The sequence below is a fragment of the Mastigoproctus giganteus genome, chromosome 10 (genome assembly GCF_048544385.1).
Source record: "Mastigoproctus giganteus isolate SK-2022 chromosome 10, ASM4854438v1, whole genome shotgun sequence".
In the NCBI taxonomy this organism is placed as follows: Eukaryota; Metazoa; Arthropoda; class Arachnida; order Uropygi; family Thelyphonidae; genus Mastigoproctus; species Mastigoproctus giganteus.
In genome coordinates, this window is record NC_143584.1 from 141,763,912 (window position 1) to 141,786,669 (window position 22,758).

The 22,758-nt window shown below is 35.8% G+C and overlaps 1 protein-coding gene across 1 annotated transcript in view; it reads left to right on the plus strand.

The window, feature by feature from the left end:
• The window catches only part of LOC150079326 (uncharacterized), a 124,105-nt gene that overhangs the window by 20,288 nt on the left and 81,059 nt on the right, over window positions 1-22,758 (plus strand). Inside the window, exons 2-3 of the mRNA XM_090382621.1 lie at window positions 1,319-1,396; window positions 20,222-20,326. Of these exons, the coding sequence (XP_090238747.1) occupies window positions 1,319-1,396; window positions 20,222-20,326 (183 nt within the window). The remainder of the gene's footprint in view (window positions 1-1,318; window positions 1,397-20,221; window positions 20,327-22,758) is intronic.

Sequence of the window (22,758 nt, forward strand, 5' to 3'; positions counted from 1 at the left end):
ATATTTCAAAAATGAATAGATTTTTGAAATATAATATCCTTTATTATTTGCAAAAAATAAAACTCAAACCATTTTTAAAATAATATTAATTCTGTTCAAATTTCTGTTTGGGTAATGTTATTTAGTTCACAAATTATTTCTCAAATAAATGTAAATTATATGGAAATTGTGAAGCATTGTAATTGGTATGATAAATAATTTCTGTTATATAAATTAAAGTTTCTTTTCATAAGTGATGAAGAATCTGTTTTTATTGATTTTTTCATATATATTTATGGCTTTCAGAGTGGGGATGGGCCCCCACATTTATGACTGGGCCCGGGGCCCCCCATCTCACCTCTCCCAGGCCCAGGATGGCTCTAAAGTGTTATAAGTTCTTTTACGTTTCATGTTGGATTATAAAAAAAAAAAATACTCCATTGAAAATGAAAAGTAATCGGAAGTTTTAATTTTTTTTTTTTTTCATTTTGTAAAAATATATAAGGATATTTTTTAAAATGAGATTTTGAATTTATGATTTGAAAATAATCTTTCTTCATAGTTATAAAGTAAAAATATTAAAAAAAATTTAAAAGCACATTCATTATATAGTTTTTCAGTTTTTACAAACTTAAATTTCTTGGTATGTAGCATGCATAGTGTCCAGAAACTCCCTGAAGAAAGGGTTAATGGATATATATGCTCTCATTCCATGATGCTGGTTCAAAAGTTGTTCGATAATTCCTCTCTGTGTGCCCTTTCCAAGGCTTTTTAGTTAATAGATGCTATATAGCATCGTAGACTACTGTAGTCCCCTCCCTTACATTTAAAAACTGTGACTTTGCTTATTATGACCCACATTAGCACTTCATGATCACTGAGGTTTCCTGTAGTGTTGGCACAGTGATGTGTTCAATGATCTTTTCAGGGCCTTGCTTCTGATGGAAATGGTGTTGGAAATTCAAAAAAAGTTTCATGATATATTACCAATACTCAGTAATTGAACAAACAAACAAACAAAAAAAAAAAAAAACCCATAGTAATTTTGAAATATATAAATTAATCAGATACATTTAAAATAAGGCTTTTGCATAACATTCCTGTTTCATCTTTTATTCTAAAAATTGGCAAGTTTGGTTATTATATTATTTCTTGCTACTGTAATTGTATGTGGTATGGTTGTTTATTGGCGCATTAGCTGCTATGGCTATAGTACGCCTGACTGTAATTGTGATGCCATCAAGGAGCAATATAAAACTAATTATCAGTTTAGTAAGAGTATTTTTTTAGTTTGTATTCAGAGTAATGGAGATTTATTTATTTACTTATTTTTTTGTAGTAGGAACCTACAAACTTATAGAACCACAGGTTCAGCCTGTAGTAGAAAAAGCTATAGGACTAGGTTACAGATTATTAGGTAAGTAATATTTATAATTATTTATTCAGAACACACACACACTCTCTCTCTCTCTGATTTTCCTCAATGGTATTGATGAGAGTATACAGAGGATGCTATCAAAATTTGCTGATGATTTAAATGTAGCAAAAATAAACAATTGGGACCAAGCTTTGCTGCTTCAAATTGATTGATTTAAATTGACTCACATATGGCATTTTAAAAATGGCAACTAAAGGTTAATCCTGATATTTGTAAATTTTATTTGGAGAAAAATGAATCTGGGGATGACATACAGTCTAGAGAACATAAATTAAAGGTGGTTCAGGATGAGAAAGATTTAGGTTATGATATAAGTGGATGTGACGTTTTCCTTGCTCAGTGTACTATCAATAATTAGTAGCATATATAAAATTATTTATAATTATACATTAACTATATAATTAACTATATATAATTATATATTAACTATATAATTAACTATATATAATTATATATTAACAATAATAATTAATACAATTAATAGGATGCCAGCAGGGGGAGAAGGACGTTATTATTCCTTTTTATAAAAGTGACACCTCATTTGAAATACTGTGCTCAGGTATGAAGGCCTTACATGGTTACCATGTAAGTTATCAGAGATACAGAAATCTATGGTAGATATAAAAAAGAGAGAGACACAACCTCTAGTGGCTGCTGGATTGGATGGGAGTGTAAATGATTATCCTTATGAAGAATGTCTTAGAAGATATGGACTGGAGAGTATACACCAAATTGGTGATCCAGCCAGGGCTGGCCCCAAAAGTTGTGGGGCCCTGTTCAAGAATTACTTGCGGGTCCTGTGCAAAACTTATACGGGGTGTTTTTGTAATAGCGATTTTTCAATTTTTTATTTTTTTTAAATTTTACATTAACTAAGAAATAAATAATTTTATATTATATTGAACAAAAATTTTAAATATGAATAATATTTAATACATTAATCAACAATATTGTTTAACAATTGCTGTCATCTCTTAAAAATAGGAACATGAATAAATAATAATAGAAACCAATAATCACACAAACAATATAGATATTGAAAGTGAGTGTAACATAAAAATTGCATTTTTAAATAACGTCCTATGTTCGATATCAAACGAAACATATGTATTGAGAATAAAGTATATGCTCTAATTCTAACAAATTTTCAGGTCGACTCACGCAAGTGAGTTGACTTGAAATTATTATTATTTAGACCATTTGATTGTGGGCCCTGTTTGACAGAACTGGTTAAACATGCTTGTAGCTGGCCCTAGATCCAGCAAAAGTGTTTTAGGCCCTTAAAGGAATAAGCAAAATGAATGAGGAAGGCAGTTTCATATTGGCAGGTGATATAAGAACAAGGAGACACAAACATATAATTTTGTGAAGCAGTACATCTCACGAAGTTCTCCTTTGGGAAGAATGTCGCTGATTGGAATAGTTGCCTCCTGCCCATCCCAAGATGGCAAATAGTTGAGTTAGAAGGTCTGACAAGGTTTAAAGCACAATTGGATTTTTATTTTTTAGGAATGAGCAAATTGTTATTGACTCAAATTTTTTTTTTTTTTTTTTTTGGCTGATGCAGAATAAGGCCTAATGATTGTAATGAATATAATCAACAATTATAGAGACAAATAGAGTGGGCCAGTAAATCAGAATATCTTATAATGGGCGATTTTAACTATCTAGCAATCAATTAATCAATCGTGGATTTATTGGATGACTGTCTTCTGCACTGGCATGTTAGGCAACATGAGAAAGCAATACTCCTGATACTCTTGATCTGATTATAAACTGTGACTCTTCATGCATTAAGGATCTGCAGATAAAAGCACCAATAGGTGCTACTAATCATAATGTGTTGATGTGGAATTTATTTAAAAATGTGACTACAGTCAAGGGGAAAGGATTATGAAAGAAAAAAACTCATACAGTTTTTAAATTCTGTTCAGTGGGACCACCTGGTGAAGTTACCAGCAGCAAATGCTAAATGAGAAGCATTCGGGGAAGTAATTTTCAAAGCTACTAGGCTTAGGCTTTTTATACCAAATAAGAGATACGCTTCAAGGCTTAGACCTAAAGGATGTCAGATAAACTGACGAGATTAATGGTAGAGAATAAAAATGTATGGGAGGTATGTAAATTATCAGAAATACAGAAACCTGCAGTAGGTATAAACTACTCTGCAGCAAGTTACAAAGGGGATTAGGTAAGATAAGGTAGATTGAGGTCTCTTGCAAAGAATGCAGTGAAAAGCAGGAAAGACTCCTTTTTATGTGAACATTAGCAGGAAAGAAATGAATCACATTGGTCATCCAATTATGAATGTTATAACTGTTGATGAATGTGCTTAGGTTTCTGACAAGTTGAATAGATATTTTTTATCTATGTTTACATATCAGGAATTTTTTAGGGATGGGGATGCCAGAAGTATGTCAAATTCTAACAGGGGACTAAATGATTTTGTGATAACTGAGAGGAAGGTAGAGAAGAGGGGTTGCTGAGGCTAAATGTGAATAAAATGCCCAGGGCCGATAAGACTTATCCAATTATATTAAGAGAGGCGATGAAAGAGGTAAGCATAGTTTTGCTATGTTTACCTCTTTCACTACCTCTCTTAATTGTTACTTGATTGTTACTTTTCCCAGAGGGCACCACCACCCAGACAGCCATTTTAGGGTGTTTGGCCCCTCATTGGGAGTGGGTAGGTACCCTAATGGTATAATAGCTGGCAACCCAATTGTGAATTAATTCTTCAATATGAGAGATGCCAAGTGGGACGTAGTTTAATAACCTAATATAGGCTAATAACTTTAAATCTTTTACATATTAAACTACACCCCACTTGGCCTCTCTCATAGTGAGGAATTAATTCACAACTGGGTTGTCATCTGTTATACCATCTAGGTACCTACCCACTCACTTTGAGGGGCAAATAGCCCTGAAACAGTTGTCTGGGTGGTCATACCCTTTGAAAATAAGTAACAATATTCTTCTCTACTCAAAAAGCATGACTTATTCTATGTATAATGATATAGGTAATGCGTTATGAAGGAATTCACAATATACGTTGTTATGTAATGATGCCACTACCAACTTCATGATGCCAACTTCAATTGGTTTACTGTGTATAGAAATGATGCTAATGCACTAACTTATATGGTAGTAAACTCTTCCCAGTCTGAGGCTTTTTAGTCCTAAATTCTTTGTATTCCTTATTCTTTAATACACTTGCACGCTATTAAAATTATTGAAATTAAGTCTGTAACATGTTTATTTTGGTTGTTTTCACACCATCTATCTGGGATAAAATTGGCTTTCACGTTCCCCAAAAAATGCCAAGGTCTACGTGCTTCCTTTGCTGATTGCACAGTTTTTCTATTGGATAGGTTTTTTTTTTTTTTTTCAATTCTTAAATTTATTGGTAGTTTTGAGTTGGACTTATTTGGTTTTCATGTAATGGTGAGAATTACTTTAATTATAACATCAATATAAGTCTCAGTTTGTAATGTTGTTCTCTTAGTCATATTTTATTTCATTTTAAAATTAAACTCTTTTCTGTCGTATGTTTTTTCTTATGTGCTTTTTATTATGTTTATGTTGTGATTGATGAATTAACTTCATGTGTGTTAGTTATTTCTCATTGTATATGCCTTCAGCCTGCATACCATTCAGACAACTCCAACACGTATGTGTATGTTTCTGAGATGTTTAAACTGATATTAATATTATTTGCCAATATATCAGCCTCCACTTATGATGAACCCTTCCAACTGATGAAGCCAACATTTGAAAAGTACTAAACTAACTTTAATGCAAACTCATTTTGTATCATATAACAGATCCTTTACACTGACTAAGCTATAGAAAACATGCTACAGAAAACAACCAACAGCACTGTTGTTCCAGATGAAATGTACTATATCATTCTCAAACAGTTAAATGGAACAGTTCAGCATTTCCTACTGCAAATTTACAATACAATTTATAATAAAAACTATTTTCCTATTCTTGGAGACATCAAATCATCCTAAACCTTCCCAAAATCAGGAAAACATCACTTATTGGCATTCAACTATCAACCAGTTTTGCTTATGCCCGTATAACCCATGTAGATAAAATATTGGGAAAGGCTAATTGTGGGCAACTTACTTGGTTTGTTGAAACTTAGACTTGATGAATGAGAATCAGTATAGCTTTTGGACAAATTGACCTTCAGTTGATCTTATGAACTAAAGTTAAACCAAATATCCAAAATACATTTGTGAGAAACAAAAAACTAATTATGACTAGGTTAAATATTGAGAAGGCATTTTATGCCACTTTGCAATTTGATGTTCTCAGATGTCCGTAACCCCATGGACTCTGAGAACATCATCAACCAACAATATCAGCCAACCAAGTGACTTGCTTACAATGTAGAACCTTTTAGGTTTGTTATAGAAATTACCTATTCCTATCATTTGTGCAGGAAGAAGGCATCCTACAAGGGAGAATGCTCAGGACGATGCTGTTTGTAATAAGAACAAATAAAACCGCACACAACATTTAAGTACTGAAATGCTAATGATTTTACCATTTTATACTATTCACAGATCATTCATTCCATTATGATACAACCTAGTTTTGATCAATACAATAGGACTGTGTATGTTATCTAATGGCTATCATTTCTCTGAACATAAAACTACTGCTACTCATTTCTAAATGAAAGCACATCCTGAACCTGAACAATAATCTAATTCTGCTTACTAGTAATCTTAGAAGATTTTTTGTACTTATACTTGATAGGAAAGTTAACTGTGCCTCATGCAAAATATATTTATGAATGGCTAAAATAACCTAAACATTCTCTAAGCAATCCTTGGCATGACATGAGGTGCTGACACATGCACCTTACATTTTTGTTGTTCTTTAGTCAGGTTTATAATTCTGCCAAGAGCATTTTCAGACCAATTCTTGATAATACCAGGAGTGCTGTTATAGTCTATATACACAGTGTAGCAAAAAAGTAACAAGACAGTTAAAAAAAATGTGTATCTGATGTGAGTATCACTCCGGGAGAAGGCACTAGTGAAGCATATGTTTGACCTTGGTAGTGCTGCCAACTGAAACCAGTTAGCTTTGAGTTACTTTTTATGTATGAATGTTCTTTGTGCATTGTGTCTAACATCACTGTCAGAAACCAAAGAATGGAACAATGGATTAACATCAAGTTTTGTGTAAAGCTGGGGGGGGGAAAGTACAACTGAAACACATGAAATGTCACAAAGAGCCATAGGGAAGAGGCTCTGTCCCAAGCACAAACATTTCCATTTGTTTAGGCAATTTAAAGAGGGCAGAGAGGATGTACAGATGATCCTCAAAGTGGAAGACCAAAAATGACCTGCAGCCCCCAGTTAGTGGACACAGTGCTCAATTTACTAGCAAGTGAGTTAAATGTGAATAAGGAATCAATAAGGTCTGTAATTACCACAGATTTGGGAAAAATAAAAATTTGTGCATAGGTTATTCCAGGAAAATCTCAGATGATTGGATGCTTGCAGATTTTGTTCAAGCAGCTGATAGTGATCCTGGTTTCCTAAACAACATTATTACTCGGGATGAGAGTTGGTGTTGAAATTGAGATTGAAAGGCTGCTGATTCGATAGTGTTTATGATATTCAGAAGAACATGACAGCAGAACTAAATACCATCACAGCAGATGAGTTTCCAAGTCTTTCAAAACTTGTATGAATGCTGTAATAAGTGTATTCAGTCCCTTGGGAACTATTTAGAAGGACATGATAAGAAAATATTTTCCTTATCCATATTTTACCTTTGAATTCATTCTCATTATTTTTTTAGCCACACTGTGTAGGATTAAGGATAGGATCAAAAAATTCCAAGATTGATTTTGTTAAAAATACTAAAGAACATCAAATAAGAATAACTTTTTATTTTATTTTGTAATCTAGACTTTCAGTTGCTCTTATACAAGGATTTATTTTTGTTCTGTTAAGTAGTTTCTTATCTTTTTTTTTTTTTTTTTTAAATAAGATTATCTGTAAAATTTTGCTATATTTTGAAGAAATCAGGCTTAGAGACTGTAAAAATAATTATTGAAGCACATGATAAAAACACTTTGTTAAATACTTATTGTGACTTAAAGTGAATAGGTATATTGCAGCAAAAAAACCCCCCAACACCTCCCATTTCACCTATTCATTCCCTTCAATAGTTTTTCTAGTTCTTACTTGAATTTATTAAAACTATCAACTTCCACAACAACAGATGGAAGTCTCTTCCATCAATCAACCACCCTCTAGCCTTCTTCAATTTGAATTTATGTCCCCTCATGTGTGTGGTCTGAGCAAGTGGAAGAATCGTATCAGCATTGAGCTTGCTCAATCCATTGAAAGCCTCAAACACCACAGTCAGATCACCTTGCAGGTGTTTAGTCTTGAGATGTTGCAATTTTCAGAACTGAAGCCTTTCTTGGTAAGAGCACCCTTTGTTCCCCTCACCAATCTCGTTGCCCTTCTCTGTACTTGTTCCTAGCTGCACCACATCCTTCCTAAAATGTGGCCTCCAGACCTGTATGCAGTACTCAAGATGTAGCCTGACCATTGCCTTATACAATAGGATAATCACCTCATTATCCTTGCTAGCAAAATTCCTGTATATCGTTGAAAAAACCCCACGAACTGTCCTGGCAGCCTGTCTGCATTGCTCAGAGAACTTCATACCTGCATACCTTCAGGTCTTTTTCATCTATCACTACGTTGAGTGTAGTACCACACAGATGATACATTACTATGGGACTGCTACCCATATGCAGTACTTTGCATTTATCATAAACTTCAATTTCCATTTCTCACCTACCTACCTACCTTTTTTAGATTCTGTTGCAGTAGCATACTGTCATTAACCATTCTGCAACCTTTGTATCATCTGCAAGCTTGGATATGATGGGATACACTTAAATAGAAAGGGTGCAAGAATGTTTGCTGATGCTATCGAGGCAGTGTTAGGTGGGCCGGAAAACTGCTAGATTAGGGGGATACAAGGACTAATAGATTAACGGTAGCCACTGGAAGAGGTGAAAGTGATTCTTGCAATGCTTCTATTGGAATGAGCAGAAGCCTGAAAAACAAGATGCATGGTATTTCAGAGACTGCTGGGAGCCATTGCGGTACAAGTAAACACATGGGTTGTGTTAGGGTAGCTAAGAATAGAAACAGGTGCAGTATACTTGCATGTACACCAATGCTAGGAGTTCAGTAAATAAATTTGATGAATTTGAGGTATTGCTCAAAACATCAAAGGCAGATATTGTTGGGATATCAGAGACATGGTGTCACACAGATATAAGGAATGCAGAACTGGAATTTGGGGAGTACAACGTCTACAGAAAGGATAGACAGGATAGGAAGGGAGGAGGGGTTATGCTATTAGTTAAGAAACACATAAAATCCAAGGAAGTGAAGCCAGTCGACATTGCTGGACAGTGCAGTGTCGAGTCAGTTTGGTGTGACATAAGCATTGGGAGATCAAAATTGAGAGTAGGAGTGTGATAGGCCTAATGACTCTGATGAATATAATAAGAAACTGTACAGGGAAATAGAGTGGGCCAGTAAATCAGAGAGTCTTATAATGGGGGATTTTAATTTCCCAGATATTGACTGGAATTTGTGGGTTGGTCACTCACACACTAGCAAGGCTTTTGTGGATTTATTGGATGATTGTTTTATAAATCAGCATGTCTGGGAGGCAACTAGAGGGAGCAATACTCTTGATTTGATTATCAATAGTGATTCTTCATGAATTAAGAATCTGCAGATACAGGAACCACTAGGTGGCAGTGATCACAGTGTGCTGAAGTGGGATTTACTCAAGGAGGTAACTACCATCAGGGGTAAAGGGAAGGGTTATTGCTTTCGTAAAGGTGACTACGATGGTCTGACACAGTATTTAAATTCTATACAGTGGGACCAACTGATGATGTTACCAACAGCAAACTCAAAATGGGAAGCATTCAAAGAACCCCCTGCTGTACAAAGGGTTCAGGCCTAAATGGATGTCAGATGAACTAATGAGACATATGGCAGAGAAGAAAAATGCATGGGATACATATAAATTAACACATGACACAGAAGCCTACGATAGATATAAATTGATCTGTAACCAAGTTACAAATGAGGTTAGGCAGGCGAAGGCAGATTACGAGAAATCTTTGGCAAAGGATGCAAAGAAAAACAGCAAGGAGTTCTTTACTTATGTAAACTCTAGAAGGAAGGGGATGAATCAGATTGGTCCACTTGATATCGATGGTTGAACTGTTCATGATCCTGCTCAGGTAGCTAACAAACTAAACCAATATTTTGCATCTACATTCACACATGAGGAGTTATTCAGGAAAGGGAATGCCATAGATGAAGTAAACACTGGCAGTGAGCTAGATGATCTTGTAATAATTGAGAGTAAAGTGGAGGAGAAATTGTTGAAGATAAATACAAGAAAAGCACCTGGGGTGGGTGGGATCTATCCAGTTATATTAAAGGAGGCAGCAAAGGAAGTAAGCAATCTGTTAGCCATAATTATGAGAGCTTCCTTGGACTCAGGAGAGGTACCCACAGACTGGAGATGTGCAAATGTAACCCCAGTTCACAAAGGAGGATCAAAGGCTGACACAAGTAATTATAGACCTGTGAGAGACCAGCTGGACAGGTATTTCGAAAGAACAGAGGGGTGAAGTGGAAGTGGTTTTTTTTTTTTTTTTTTTTTTGGCTGATGCTGCATAAGCTTGCTTTCTTGCATCATATGCCTCTACTATGCCTCTATTGGGCCCATTGAACAATGGGCCCAATACCGAACCCTTTTGGACTCCAATAATAAGATTAGTCCAGGGAGAGCAGTGGCCATTGATAACCACTACCTTCTCACACTCAACCATCCCTTTATTCAAAGCAGTAACTTGCTCTTAAATCCACACTGCTCCAATTTGTACAACATTGTTTTATGTATAACAGGCTAAAATATTTTCCTGGATTAAAAAAGGGAAAAAAAATTCATTTGTATAAATTCTAAATGAGACGTATTCAAGGAAGTAATTGTAGAAGCTGTTGGGCTTTTCATACCAACTAAGGAATACCCTTTGAGACATAGACCTAAATGGATTCAAATGAATTGATGAGACTTGTAGCAGATAAGAAAAATGTGTGGGATGCATATAAATTATCAGATGATACAAAAAGTATAACGTAGATATAAACTAGTCTGTAATCAATTAGTAATGGCAGTTAGGCAAGCTAAGGTAGATTATGAGAATTCTCTGGCAAAAAATGCAAAGAAAATCAGTAAATACTTCTTTAATTATATTAACAGTAGAAGGAAGGAATTGAATTACATTGGTCCACTTGATGTTGATGGTTTAACTGTTGATGACCCTGTTTGGTTTTCTGATAAAGTTAATAGGTATTTTGCATTTTCACTCGTATATGATGAGTTTTTTAGGGAGGGGAATGCCAGAAGTTCATCAAAATCTAAATCTAACACAGAGCTAAATGATTTTGTGATAAGTAAGGGAAAAGTGGAAGAGAAATTGTTGAAGCTTAACATAAAAGGCACCTGTGGTGGATGGGATCTATCTAATATATTAACGGAGGCAGGAAATCAGGTAAGCAAACCCTTAACCATAGTTATGAGAGTATCTTTGGATTCAGGTGAGGTATCTATGGGCTGGAGATGTGCGAATGTGACTCCAATTCACAAAGGGGAGATCAAAAGGTGACATGAATAATTACAGACCTGTTAGCTTAACTTTTGTTCCAGGAAAAATAACTGAGTCAATGGTTAAAGAAGTGATGCAGGACCATCTAGACAGGAATGTAGTTATACTGTAGTCACAGCATGGATTTGTTAAGGGGCGATCTTGTCTGACCAATTTGATTGAATACTATAATGAATTAAAAAAGAAATTGGATGCAAAAAATAATTTTGATATCATATACTTGGATTTCGGGAAAGCTTTTGATACCATTCATGTGAAAGACTGCTGTACAAATTGGAGCAGTGTGGCCTTAAGGACAAGTTACTGCTGCGAATAAAGGGATGGTTGAGTTGGAGAAGACAGAAGAGATAGTTATTAATGGAGTACCCCAGGGTTGAGTGCTGGGAAAATTGTTTTCTCTATTTATTAACGATATTGTTGAAGGTATATATCAGACTTATTGTCCAAGTTTCCAGATGATACAATGGTTGGTTAATGACAGTAATCACGGTAAACTACTGCAACGAGATTTAGAAAAATTAGGCAGATGGGCTGAGAAATGGCAGTTGAAGTTTATCATTGAGAAATGCAAGGTACTGCTTACTGGCAGCCAATTATTATGTTAATGAATTGATAGACATTACACTTATATAATGTGGTAGGTTAAGTGATTTATTATCAAAATAATACAGTTATAAGGAATTGAACCACCTTGATGCCAAAAACTTAAACTGTTTATGGCTGCATTTCGGGAATTAACTGTTTCCTGTCTTCAGGACTATGGGGGATACTATGAACATTGTTTGAGGAGTGGTACTACAATTTTCAATTTGATAATGATATTTGATTATTTACAGTACAGTGTAATCTAATTATACTATACTCCTTTACATGTACAATTTTCATATAATTATTATCTCTTGTTAATAATTTAATTAACTCATTGATTAATAAATAAATAAAGATAGTTTATGAAAAATCCCTAGGATTGTTCTGAATATTGGTTCTTTAAAGTGGATTAGGACATCCTCACCTCAAGAAACATTGATAACCTATACACAACAGACACAGGATATACAACTATACAACTCTACTATGCAACTCTACTATACAACTCTACTACTATACAACTATACTATGCTGATGCTATCGAGGCAGTGTTAGGTGGGTCGGAAAACTGCTAGCTTGGGGGGAGACAAAGACCAATAGATTTACAGTAGCCACTGGCAGAGGTGAAAGAGATTCTTGCACTGCTTCTATTAGAATGAGCAGAAGCCTGAAAAACAAGATGCATGGTATTTCAGAGACTGCTGGGAGCCATTGCGGTACAAGTAAACACATGGGTTGTGTTAGGGTAGCTAAGAATAGAAACAGGTGCAGGTATACTTGCATGTACACCAATGCTAGGAGTTTAGTAAATAAATTTGATGAATTTGAGGTATTGCTCAAAACATCGAAGGCAGATATTATTGGGATATCAGAGACTTGGTGTCACACAGATATAAGGGATGCAGAACTGCAATTTGGGGAGTACAACGTCTACAGAAAGGATAGACAGGATAGGAAGGGAGGAGGGGTTATGCTATTAGTTAAGAAACACATAAAAACCAAGGAAGTGAAGCCAGTCGACATCGCTGGACAGTGCAGTGTGGAGTCAGTTTGGTGTGACATAAACATTGGGAGATCAAAATTGAGAGTAGGAGTGTGCTATAGGCCTAATGACTCTGATGAGTATAATAAGGAACTGTACAGGGAAATAGAGTGGGCCAGTAAATCAGAGTGTCTTATAATGGGAGATTTTAATTTCCCAGATATTGACTGGAATTTGGGGGCTGGTTACTCCCACACTAGCAGGACTTTTGTGGATTTATTGGATGATTGTTTTCTACATCAGCATGTTCGGGAGGCAACTAGAGGGAGTAATACTCTTGATTTGATTATCAGCAGTGATTCTTCATGCATTAAGAATCTGCAGATAAATGAACCACTAGGTGGCAGTGATCACAGTGTGCTGAAGTGGGATTTACTCAAAGAGGTAACTACCATTAGGGGTAAAGGGAAGGGTTATTGCTTCTGTAAAGGCGACTACGATGGACTGAGACAGTATTTAAATTCTATACAGTGGGACCAACTGATGATGTTACCAACAGCAAATTCAAAATGGGAAGCATTCAAAGAACTTATCTTGGAAGCTACTAGGCTTTACATACCAACTAAGAAATATTGTTCAAGGTTTAGGCCAAAATGGATGTCAGATGAACTAATGAGGCATATGGCAGAGAAGAAAAATGCATGGGATACATACAAATTAACACATGACACAGAAGCCTATGATAGATACAAGTTGATATGCAACCAAGTTACAAAGGAGGTTAGGCAGGCGAAGGCAGATTACGAGAAATCCTTGGCAAGGGATGCAAAGAAAAACAGCAAAGAGTTCTTTACTTATGTAAACTCTAGAAGGAAGGGGATGAATCAGATTGGTCCACTTGATATTGATGGGTCAAGTGTTGATGATCCTGCTCAGGTAGCTAACAAACTAAATGAATATTTTGCATCGACATTCACACATGAGGAGTTATTCAGCGAGGGGAATGCCAGAGGTGTATTCAACTCTAGCAGTAAGCTACAGAATCTTGAAATAACTGGGAGTAAAGTGGAGGAGAAACTGTTGAAGATAAACACAAGAAAGGCACCCGGGGTGGATGGGATCTATCCAGTTATATTAAAAGAGGCAGCAAAGGAAGTAAGCAAACCCTTAGCCATAATTATGAGAGCTTCCTTGGACTCCGGGGAGGTACCCATAGACTGGAAATGTGCAAATGTGACCCCAATTCACAAAGGAGGATCAAAGGCTGACACAAGTAATTATAGACCTGTGAGCTTAACTTCTGTTCCAGGAAAATTAATGGAGGCACTGGTTAAAGAAGCACTGCAGGATCATTTAGACAAGACTTCAGTTATAGCTCAGACACAGCATGGTTTTGTTAAGGGGAGGTCTTGCCTGACCAACTTGGATTGGATACTATGATGCAGTCACAAAAGAACTGGATGCAGGGAATAACTTTGATATTATATACTTGGATCTTAGAAAGGCTTTTGATACTGTTGCACATGGAAGACTGCTACACAAATTGGAGCAGTGTGACATTGGAGGCAAATTGCTGCTATCGATAAAGGGGTGGTTGAGGGGGAGAAGACAGAGAGTGGTAATCAATGGACACTGCTCATCGTGGACTGATGTTATTAGTGGAGTCCCTCAGGGCTCAGTGTTGGGTCCATTATTGTTTTCTGTATTTATAAATGATATTGATGATGGTATATCGGGCTTAATGTCCAAGTTTTCAGACGATACAAAGGTTGGCAGGGTTGTCAAGGACACTACTGACACTATGCTGCTGCAACAGGATCTGGAAAGGTTGAGCAGATGGGCTGAGAGGTGGCAAATGAAGTTTAACATTGACAAATGTAAAGTACTACACATGGGAAACAGCAACCCCAGAGCAACGTATCAACTCTGTGGTAGAGAATGAAAGGGACTTGGGGGTGGTTGTGCAGGCAGATATGAAGTTCTCTGAGCAGTGCAGACGGGCTGCAAGAGTAGCTCATGGAGTATTGTCAATGATATACAGGAATTTTTCTAGCAGGGATAAGGAGGTGATTATTCCATTGTATAAGGCGATGGTCAGGCCACACCTAGAGTACTGTATACAGGTCTGGAGGCCTCATTTCAAGAAGGATGTAGAGCTGCTGGAACGAGTACAGAGAAGGGCAACAAGATTAGTGAATGGAACAAAGGGGTGCTCTTACAAAGAAAGGCTTAAGTTTTGCAAATTACAGTGTCTGGAGACTAGGCACCAGCGAGGTGATCTGATAGAGGTGTATAAAGCCTTGAATGGTTTAAGCATGCTCAATGCTGATGGGATTCTTCCTCTAGCTCAGAAAAATCACCTGAGAGGGCATAAATTCAAATTGAGGAAAGACAGATGTAGGATAGACGTGCGGAAATTTGCCTTTAGCCAGCAGGTGGTTGGTTGGTGGAACAGACTTCCATCCCTTGTGGTGGAGGTTGATAGCCTAAATAAGTTTAAGGCTCAGCTGGACAGGTATTTTGAACGAACAGAGGGGTGAAGTGGAAGTGGGTTTTTTTTTTTTTTTTTGGCTGATGCTGCATAAGCTTGCTTTCTTGCATCAAATGCCTCTACTAATGCTAATGCTAACTCACATACATACACCTGTACATACAACTCAGAGACACAGGATGCATCCTAAACTATAAGTCCTCAAATCATTTCTCCACTAAAATAGTTATCATCATCAGAACCTATGTCAACAGAGCCCTAAAAGTTTACAGCCAACCAAAATACTGGAATAGGGAATCTCAGCCATAAAAGCAATAGCTTTAAAGAACCAATATCCACCACCATTAACAGGCAGCATTATCAACAAAACTCAAAATCAGCGGTTCCCAAACTGGGGTCCATAGGCCTGTTTCAGGGGGTCCGCGAAACAACCCTGTAGAAGTGGTCAAATTATTTGTTCTATGTATAGCAAATTGATGATAAATAAAGTTATCAATATATATTTTTGTAAAAATAAGAATAAAGTTGTTGTTTTAAACATAAAACTTTGAATTTTCTTTTCAGAAAACCCAGTGTTCACACACACACACACACACACACACACACACACACACACACACACACACACACACACACACACACACACAGAGAGAGAGAGAGAGAGAGAGAGAGAGAGAGAGAGAGAAAAAAAACCCATATATATATATGTAGGGGGTCTGCAAAATATTTTTCATATTGGAAGGGAGTCCGTGAACTTTTTTTCATTTTGAAGGGGACCGTAGATCTCAGTAGTTTGGGAACCACTTCTCTAAACAATAGTTCCAGACCTCCACAGAATAAAGAAGATAAACCTAACCCTAACCTCATTATTCCGCAACATCATTGCAAAAGCCCACAACATCATCATATTCTATGCTGAAACTCAATCTCTGAAACAAAAACTATCCGGGAACCAACATCTACATCTAACTCTAGAGGACCTGCGTACCTTATCAAATGCTCATGCAACTCAACCTATGTTGTAGAAACATATAGAAGACTCGATTTTTTTTTTTTATCGCATGATGTGAGCAATACATGAAGGAACCAGTTTTTTCCTGCTTCCTTCGTTTACATTTGTATATAATGAGGTAACATCTAGTGAGAATAAATTGTCATTGTTGCCAAGTCTACAGTTGTTAAGGTTATTGATAAGTTGAATCTGGGTTTTTAACAAGGATTAAAAATCCAGAAACTTAAGTTTTTAACCCTTTAAATTTTTAGGTAGACCATAGAATTTACAAGCACAATATATTGATGTCTCATGGCCTTAGTTGCCTCAGTTCGAATTTCAACCAGCCAAATAGACCAGGCGCCTCCGTAGCCAGGTGGGCAGGAGCAGCAGTGCATGCACACGCTTCTTGATTAGACCGGGGTTCGAGCCCGTAACCACCAAATACGGAGGATGCGGAAAGGTCAGGGAATGACCACCGTATATCCCTGGAGCAATATGGCCTTAGTTGCTAATGCTCCTAAAAACCAAATAACATAACATAACCAAATAGATCATTATCTATTGTGAAAAAGTTTGCATTGTTAAAGAAATTTACTAGTGGAACTTCAAGGAACAATTGTGTAAAACCTTTCTGCATTGGTTAATCTCTTATATAATGCAAATTTTGGAAGGGGGAAATAAGTAATATAATTTTTATTGTTATATGATATAATATTTTTTATGTACTGTTACTTCTCTTTCACTGTAGGATGTACAGTGTTCTGTATAATAAGTTGCAGTATCGTTTGATTTTTTTTTTTTTTTAACACTTTCTGCATACACTAGAACCACCAGCTAGCAAAAATACCTGAAAATGACTATTACTAGTCATTTTGACCACTGTGCATAAAATCAACTTTTAAGTTTTGTTTTCAACATTTTATTATAAGCATTGACATAAAGTAACTGACAACAGTACACAGTTGTTGTGCTTATGGTAATACACATAAAAGTAATATTTCTGATAGCAAAAATTAAACAGAAAATTTTTTCCTTGAAAATAAACTGAAGTTTAAAAATTAATTTGCACAATTTAAACAAATGACAGTTTTTTCAACAGTTCTTTACACTTTCTGCATACATACTCTTTACACACTGCACATTTCTATAGTTTTGTTTGCTTTGCACCACCTACTTTTGCATCAATGACTTTTGAGAGGTTTGGCTCTGCTGTTATTGTTACTGGCTTGAGCTGCTGCTTTCTGTGAATCTGTATATTCTGTTATGAGTTCTTCAGCTAGATTCAGTATAAAATCTCTTCTCTTCATAACTTTCTCTATCACTTCTTTATAAACAATCCAAACATTGATTATTGCAAGATCTAATGTAATTTAAAAGATATAAACTGGCCTTCTATGTGAACCTGCTTTTGTTGAATATTTTTTAGCCACTTGGTCTAAAACATGAACCCTCGTACTTTGTTTAATTGTAATATAATACTATGTCAGGCTTCTTTTTTTTTACTATACACTTTATACAATACTTGTATGAAGTGTACTCGAGAATATGACATTTTTATTTGCTTTGGTCTGATAATTCGTCAGAATACAATCATCAAGTATGAAAACTGAAGTGGAATATAATTTTGCCTTCGTCTTTTTTATGGGCATCATTGGAACTTCTTTATGAGCACGATTCACAGTTCCCACTATAGTAGTATTTTTTGGGCTAATTTCTTTGCCATTTCAAAACTGGTAAAGAATTTACCAGTAGTTACATTTCTAGTTCAATTCAAAAATGGTTCCATTAGTTTTAGGACAACATATTCAGAAAGTAGTTGACTAGTTGGGCACATATTCTCCTTTTCCACAAATAAGGAAAGCCATTCAATGGGTATTTTGAAGTTGTGTCAGCTGCCAACCAAAACTTTATACCAAATTTGTCTGCTTTTTTGGCGCTATATGCTGGGTGAATCGCCATTTAGTGTTAGTTGGAAATAGCTGCTCATCTATTGTAATGTTTGCTCCAGGTATATAGCAAGCTTTACAGTTGGAAATAAATTTGCACCATATTTCTGAAGCTAAAGCAAATTTATCATTTCCTTGATGCTTCTTCTTTGAAGAACTTATGTCGAATGTTATGAACCACTTAATTTCATGAAAGTTGTTACATGACATTGTATCATGAAAAATTGAGGCTGCATACAATTTACCAGAAACTATCCAGTTCTAAATTTCTAGTACTACATGCTCTGTGAGTGAAAAGTACAGCGATAAAAGGATCAAGTTCTTGAATAGATGTGGACCAGTTATTATTTTTCAATTGTCTTTGTGCTTTGATTTCATTGCAGTTCTGTATGTGTTTTATCATTGAAGTGTCTACAAATAAACAAAACACACTTACTACAGAATCCATACACACATTTTGTCTTGCATAAGGAGTTAGCCCAAGGTTATCATGAATTATGTTCCTTTGTAGCGTGTGTACAGCTGAAGGGCCACTAAATTTTATAATTTCCCATATGTGCCCAGATTTTCAAATATGTTTGAAGTACTGATAGACATATAGTTTTTACAATTATAATACTGTATATTATCATCTACAGTAACACTTGTTGTACGAGGATCAGAAGTATTATTTCAGCATTAGCATCAGCATTAGTAGAGGCATATAATAAAAGAAAGCAAGCTTATATAGCATCAGCCAAAAAAAAAAAAAAAAAACCTTTTCACCCATTTAAGCTGTCAACTTCCACAACGACAGACAGAAGCTTGTTCCAGCAATCAACCACCCACTGGCTAAAAACAAATTTCCACATGTCTGTTCTACAACTGTCTTTCCTCAATTTGAATTTCTGCTCCCTCAGGTGCAGAATCTGAGCAAGAGGAAGAATCCCATCAGCATTGAGCTTGCTCAAACCATTCAAGGCCTTATACACCTCAGTCAGATCACTTTGCAGGTGCCTAGTCTCCAGACACTGCAATTTGCAGAACTTAAGCCTACCTTGTTAACCCTTTGTTCCACTCACTAATCTCTTTGTCCTTCTCTGTACTCATTCTAGTAGCTCAACATCTTTCCTAAAATGAAGCCTCCAGACCTCTATGCAGTACTCAAGGTGTGGCCTGACTATTGCCTTATACAAGAGGATAATCACCTTATCCCTGCTAGCAAAATTCCTATATATCACTGACAAATGATATATAGGAATTTTCACTAATAATATTAGATTCATCGTCTATTAATCCATTCATCACTTTCTTCTCTATTTTCTTCTCCAGACTTGTTTACAGATAGCTTTTCTAATTGTTCTAGACATATTTGAATTTGCTCTTTTTTTGAATTAGCTAATTTTATTGAAATTTTACAAACAGTCATATTGACTGCTTTGGCAGGTTTAGGTATGGAGCTAAAATTTAAAATCAAAATGTGTGCAAAATTATTTGCAATTGTACACACTGTAAGTTAATAGAAAATTAGGAAATGTCATAAACTTGCACTTTTGTAGTTAAAAGGGTTGCAAAAATGCAACAATTTAAAGTGGTCAAATAGTCAAATTGACCATTGCGGTGGTTCTTGTGTTAATGTATGACTAATATGACCACCTAAAATCTAACAAGGATCAAGAATTTGCCTTTTTTTTTTTTATTGATAATGATAAATTTTATAGTTAATAAAATTTATAAAGTTTCAATAAACATAGCTAAAAGGGATTACATCTTTAAAAATTTTGTAGGGTGCTGATTTTGAGGAGTGATATAAAAGTGTTAAGCAAAAATTAAAAATTTTGATTTTTATCATTGGCATTCTAGGAACAAATTAAATTGATTTTAGGAACAAATTAAATTAACTCTCTTGTGATACTCATCTTCAACTTGAAGGTGAGTGTTGAAAACAAAATAGGTTCTTATTAAACATTAATTAGCTCTTTCAATAAATTCATTCTAGTACTGTTTGATATCAATACTATACTTATAATGAAATCTGTTAATTATTAAAAAGTGTGTTTTCTGATATAGATACTGCTGCTGTATACCATAATGAAGGTAGCATTGGAAAAGTCATTAAAAAATTGCACAACTATGGACTAAAAAGAGAAGATATTTTTATTACAAGTAAACTGAGTAAGTTTTCTGTTTGACTTGAAACTTTGTTATTTCATTATTCTGTATTATTAAGTGCAGTGATTTACTTACTGTTCATACTACTTTTGAATAAGCTAGACAGCAAATTCATTATTTCCTTTAGGTACAGTTACCTTGCTGATTGAAATTTTTGCAGTTTTTAAGATAATTAAAAATAATATGCAGAGAGTTAACAAATATTCATATGAGACACAAGTATCCTGTACTTTTACACATCTCTTGCTCTTGACAAGGACTGTCATGCATTTCATGTAATCTTCATCTGTTGCTCTGCTTATCCATTCAGAATGTGGTTTACCTTAACTGTTCATACTGTTGCATGTACATTGTGAAGGGACTTTCCCATGTTGACATTGGGGCCCTAGAAGTGCCATGACCTGTGGATGATGAGAGAGAGATATTTTCACCTAGCCTGAATACAACACTGCACAGGCATGATATGCAGTAAAGACCATGTGAAGTAGCATATTGACATTAAAAGTAAGAGATCTGCAGATTTACTCAACAAGTACAGTTCAATGTTGAAAAAAAAGTCATTAGTTAGGGTTGAATGTGGAAAGTGTTTGCAATTCTGACAAGACACGATAGGAGGGAGTATATGATGAGAGCCTTGTCGATCAATTCAGTCCTGGAGAGATTGTGCAAGGCTCAAGGAGTAGAATTTTTTTCAGCCTGGTTTGTGCTTGTTGACAGGAGAAACTGCTTCTACAGGGATGGGTGGGATACACTTAAATAGAAAGGGTGCAAGAATATTTGCTGATGCTATCGAGGCAGTGTTAAGTGTCAGAAAACTGCTAGCTTGGGGGGGGGATGCACAGACTAAAAGGTTAACAGAGGCCGCAGACAGAGGCAAAAGTAATTCTTGCACTGCTTCTATTGGAATGAGCAGCAGCAGCATGGAAAGCAAGGCAATGAAGATTTCCAGGACTGTTGCAAGTCATAGTGGAACAAATAAATACATAGGTTGTGTTAGGGTAACTAAGAGAAGAAACAGGTGCATGTATTTGGTTTATTTTCTATCTTTTTTGCATGTACACAAGTGCTAGGAGTACAGTTAATAAATTTGATGAGCTTGAAATTCTAGTCAAGACATCAAAGGCAGATATTGTTGGGATATCAGAGATATGGTGTCACACAGATATAAGCAGTGCAGAATTGGAATTTGGGGAGTTCAATGTGTACAGAAAGGATAGGCAGGACAGGAAGGGAGGAGGGGTTATGCTGTTAGTTAAGAAACACACAAAATCTAAGGAAGTGCATCCAGTTGATTTTAGTGGACAATGCAATGTTGAGTCTGTTTGGTGTGACATAAGCACTGGGAAAGAAAAAAATGAGACTAGGTGTTTGTTATAAGCCTAATGAATCTGATGAGTATAACGAGCAATTTTGCAGAGAAATAGTGGCCAGTAAATCAGAATGTCTTATAATGGGGGATTTTAACTTTCCAAGAACTTGTGAGTTGGTCACTCACACACTAGCAAGACTTTTTTTGGATTTATTGGGTGACTGTTTTCTACAGCAGCATGTTCGAGAGGCAACCAGAGGGAGTAATACTCTTGATCTGATTATCAGTAGTGATTATTCATGCATTAAGAATTTGCAGATAAAGGCACCACTGGGTGACAGTGATCACAGTGTACTGATATGGGAATTACTTAGGGATGTAGCTACCATCAAGGCTAAAGGGAAGGGCTTTTGCTTTTGTAAAGGTGACTACAGGGATCTCAGACAGTTTTTAAATTCTGTACATGGGATTAACTGATGATGTTACCAACGTTGAATTCTAAATGGGAAGCCTTCAGGGACTTAATTTTGGAGGCTATTAGGCTTTTCATTCCAAATAAGAAATACTGTTCAAGGTTCACGCCTAAATGGATGTCAGATGAATTAATGAGGCTCAAGGCAGAGAAGAAAAATGTATGGGATTCATATAAATTATCAGGTGACACAGAAGCCTATGGCAGATATAAACGTATTTGTAATCAAGTCACAAATGAGGTTAGGCAGATTACGAGAAATCTTTGGCAAAGGATGCAAAGAAAAACAGCAAAGAGTTCTTTACTTATGTAAACTCTAGAAGGAAAGGGATGAATCAGATTGGACCACTTAACATAGATGGGTTGACTATTGATGATCATGCTTAGGTAGCTGATAAACTGAATGAGTATTTTGCATCTACATTCACACATAAGGAGTTATTCAATGAGGAGAATGCCAGAAGTTTATCAAACTGTAACAGACAGTTAAGTGATTTTGTAATAACTTAGAGCAAAGTGGAGGAGAAATTGTTGAAGTTAAACATAAGGAAGGCACCTGGGATGGATGGGATCTATCCAGTTATATTAAAGGAAGCAGCAAAGAAAGTAAGCAAACCCTTAGCCATAATTATGAGGGCTTCCTTGGACTCAGGG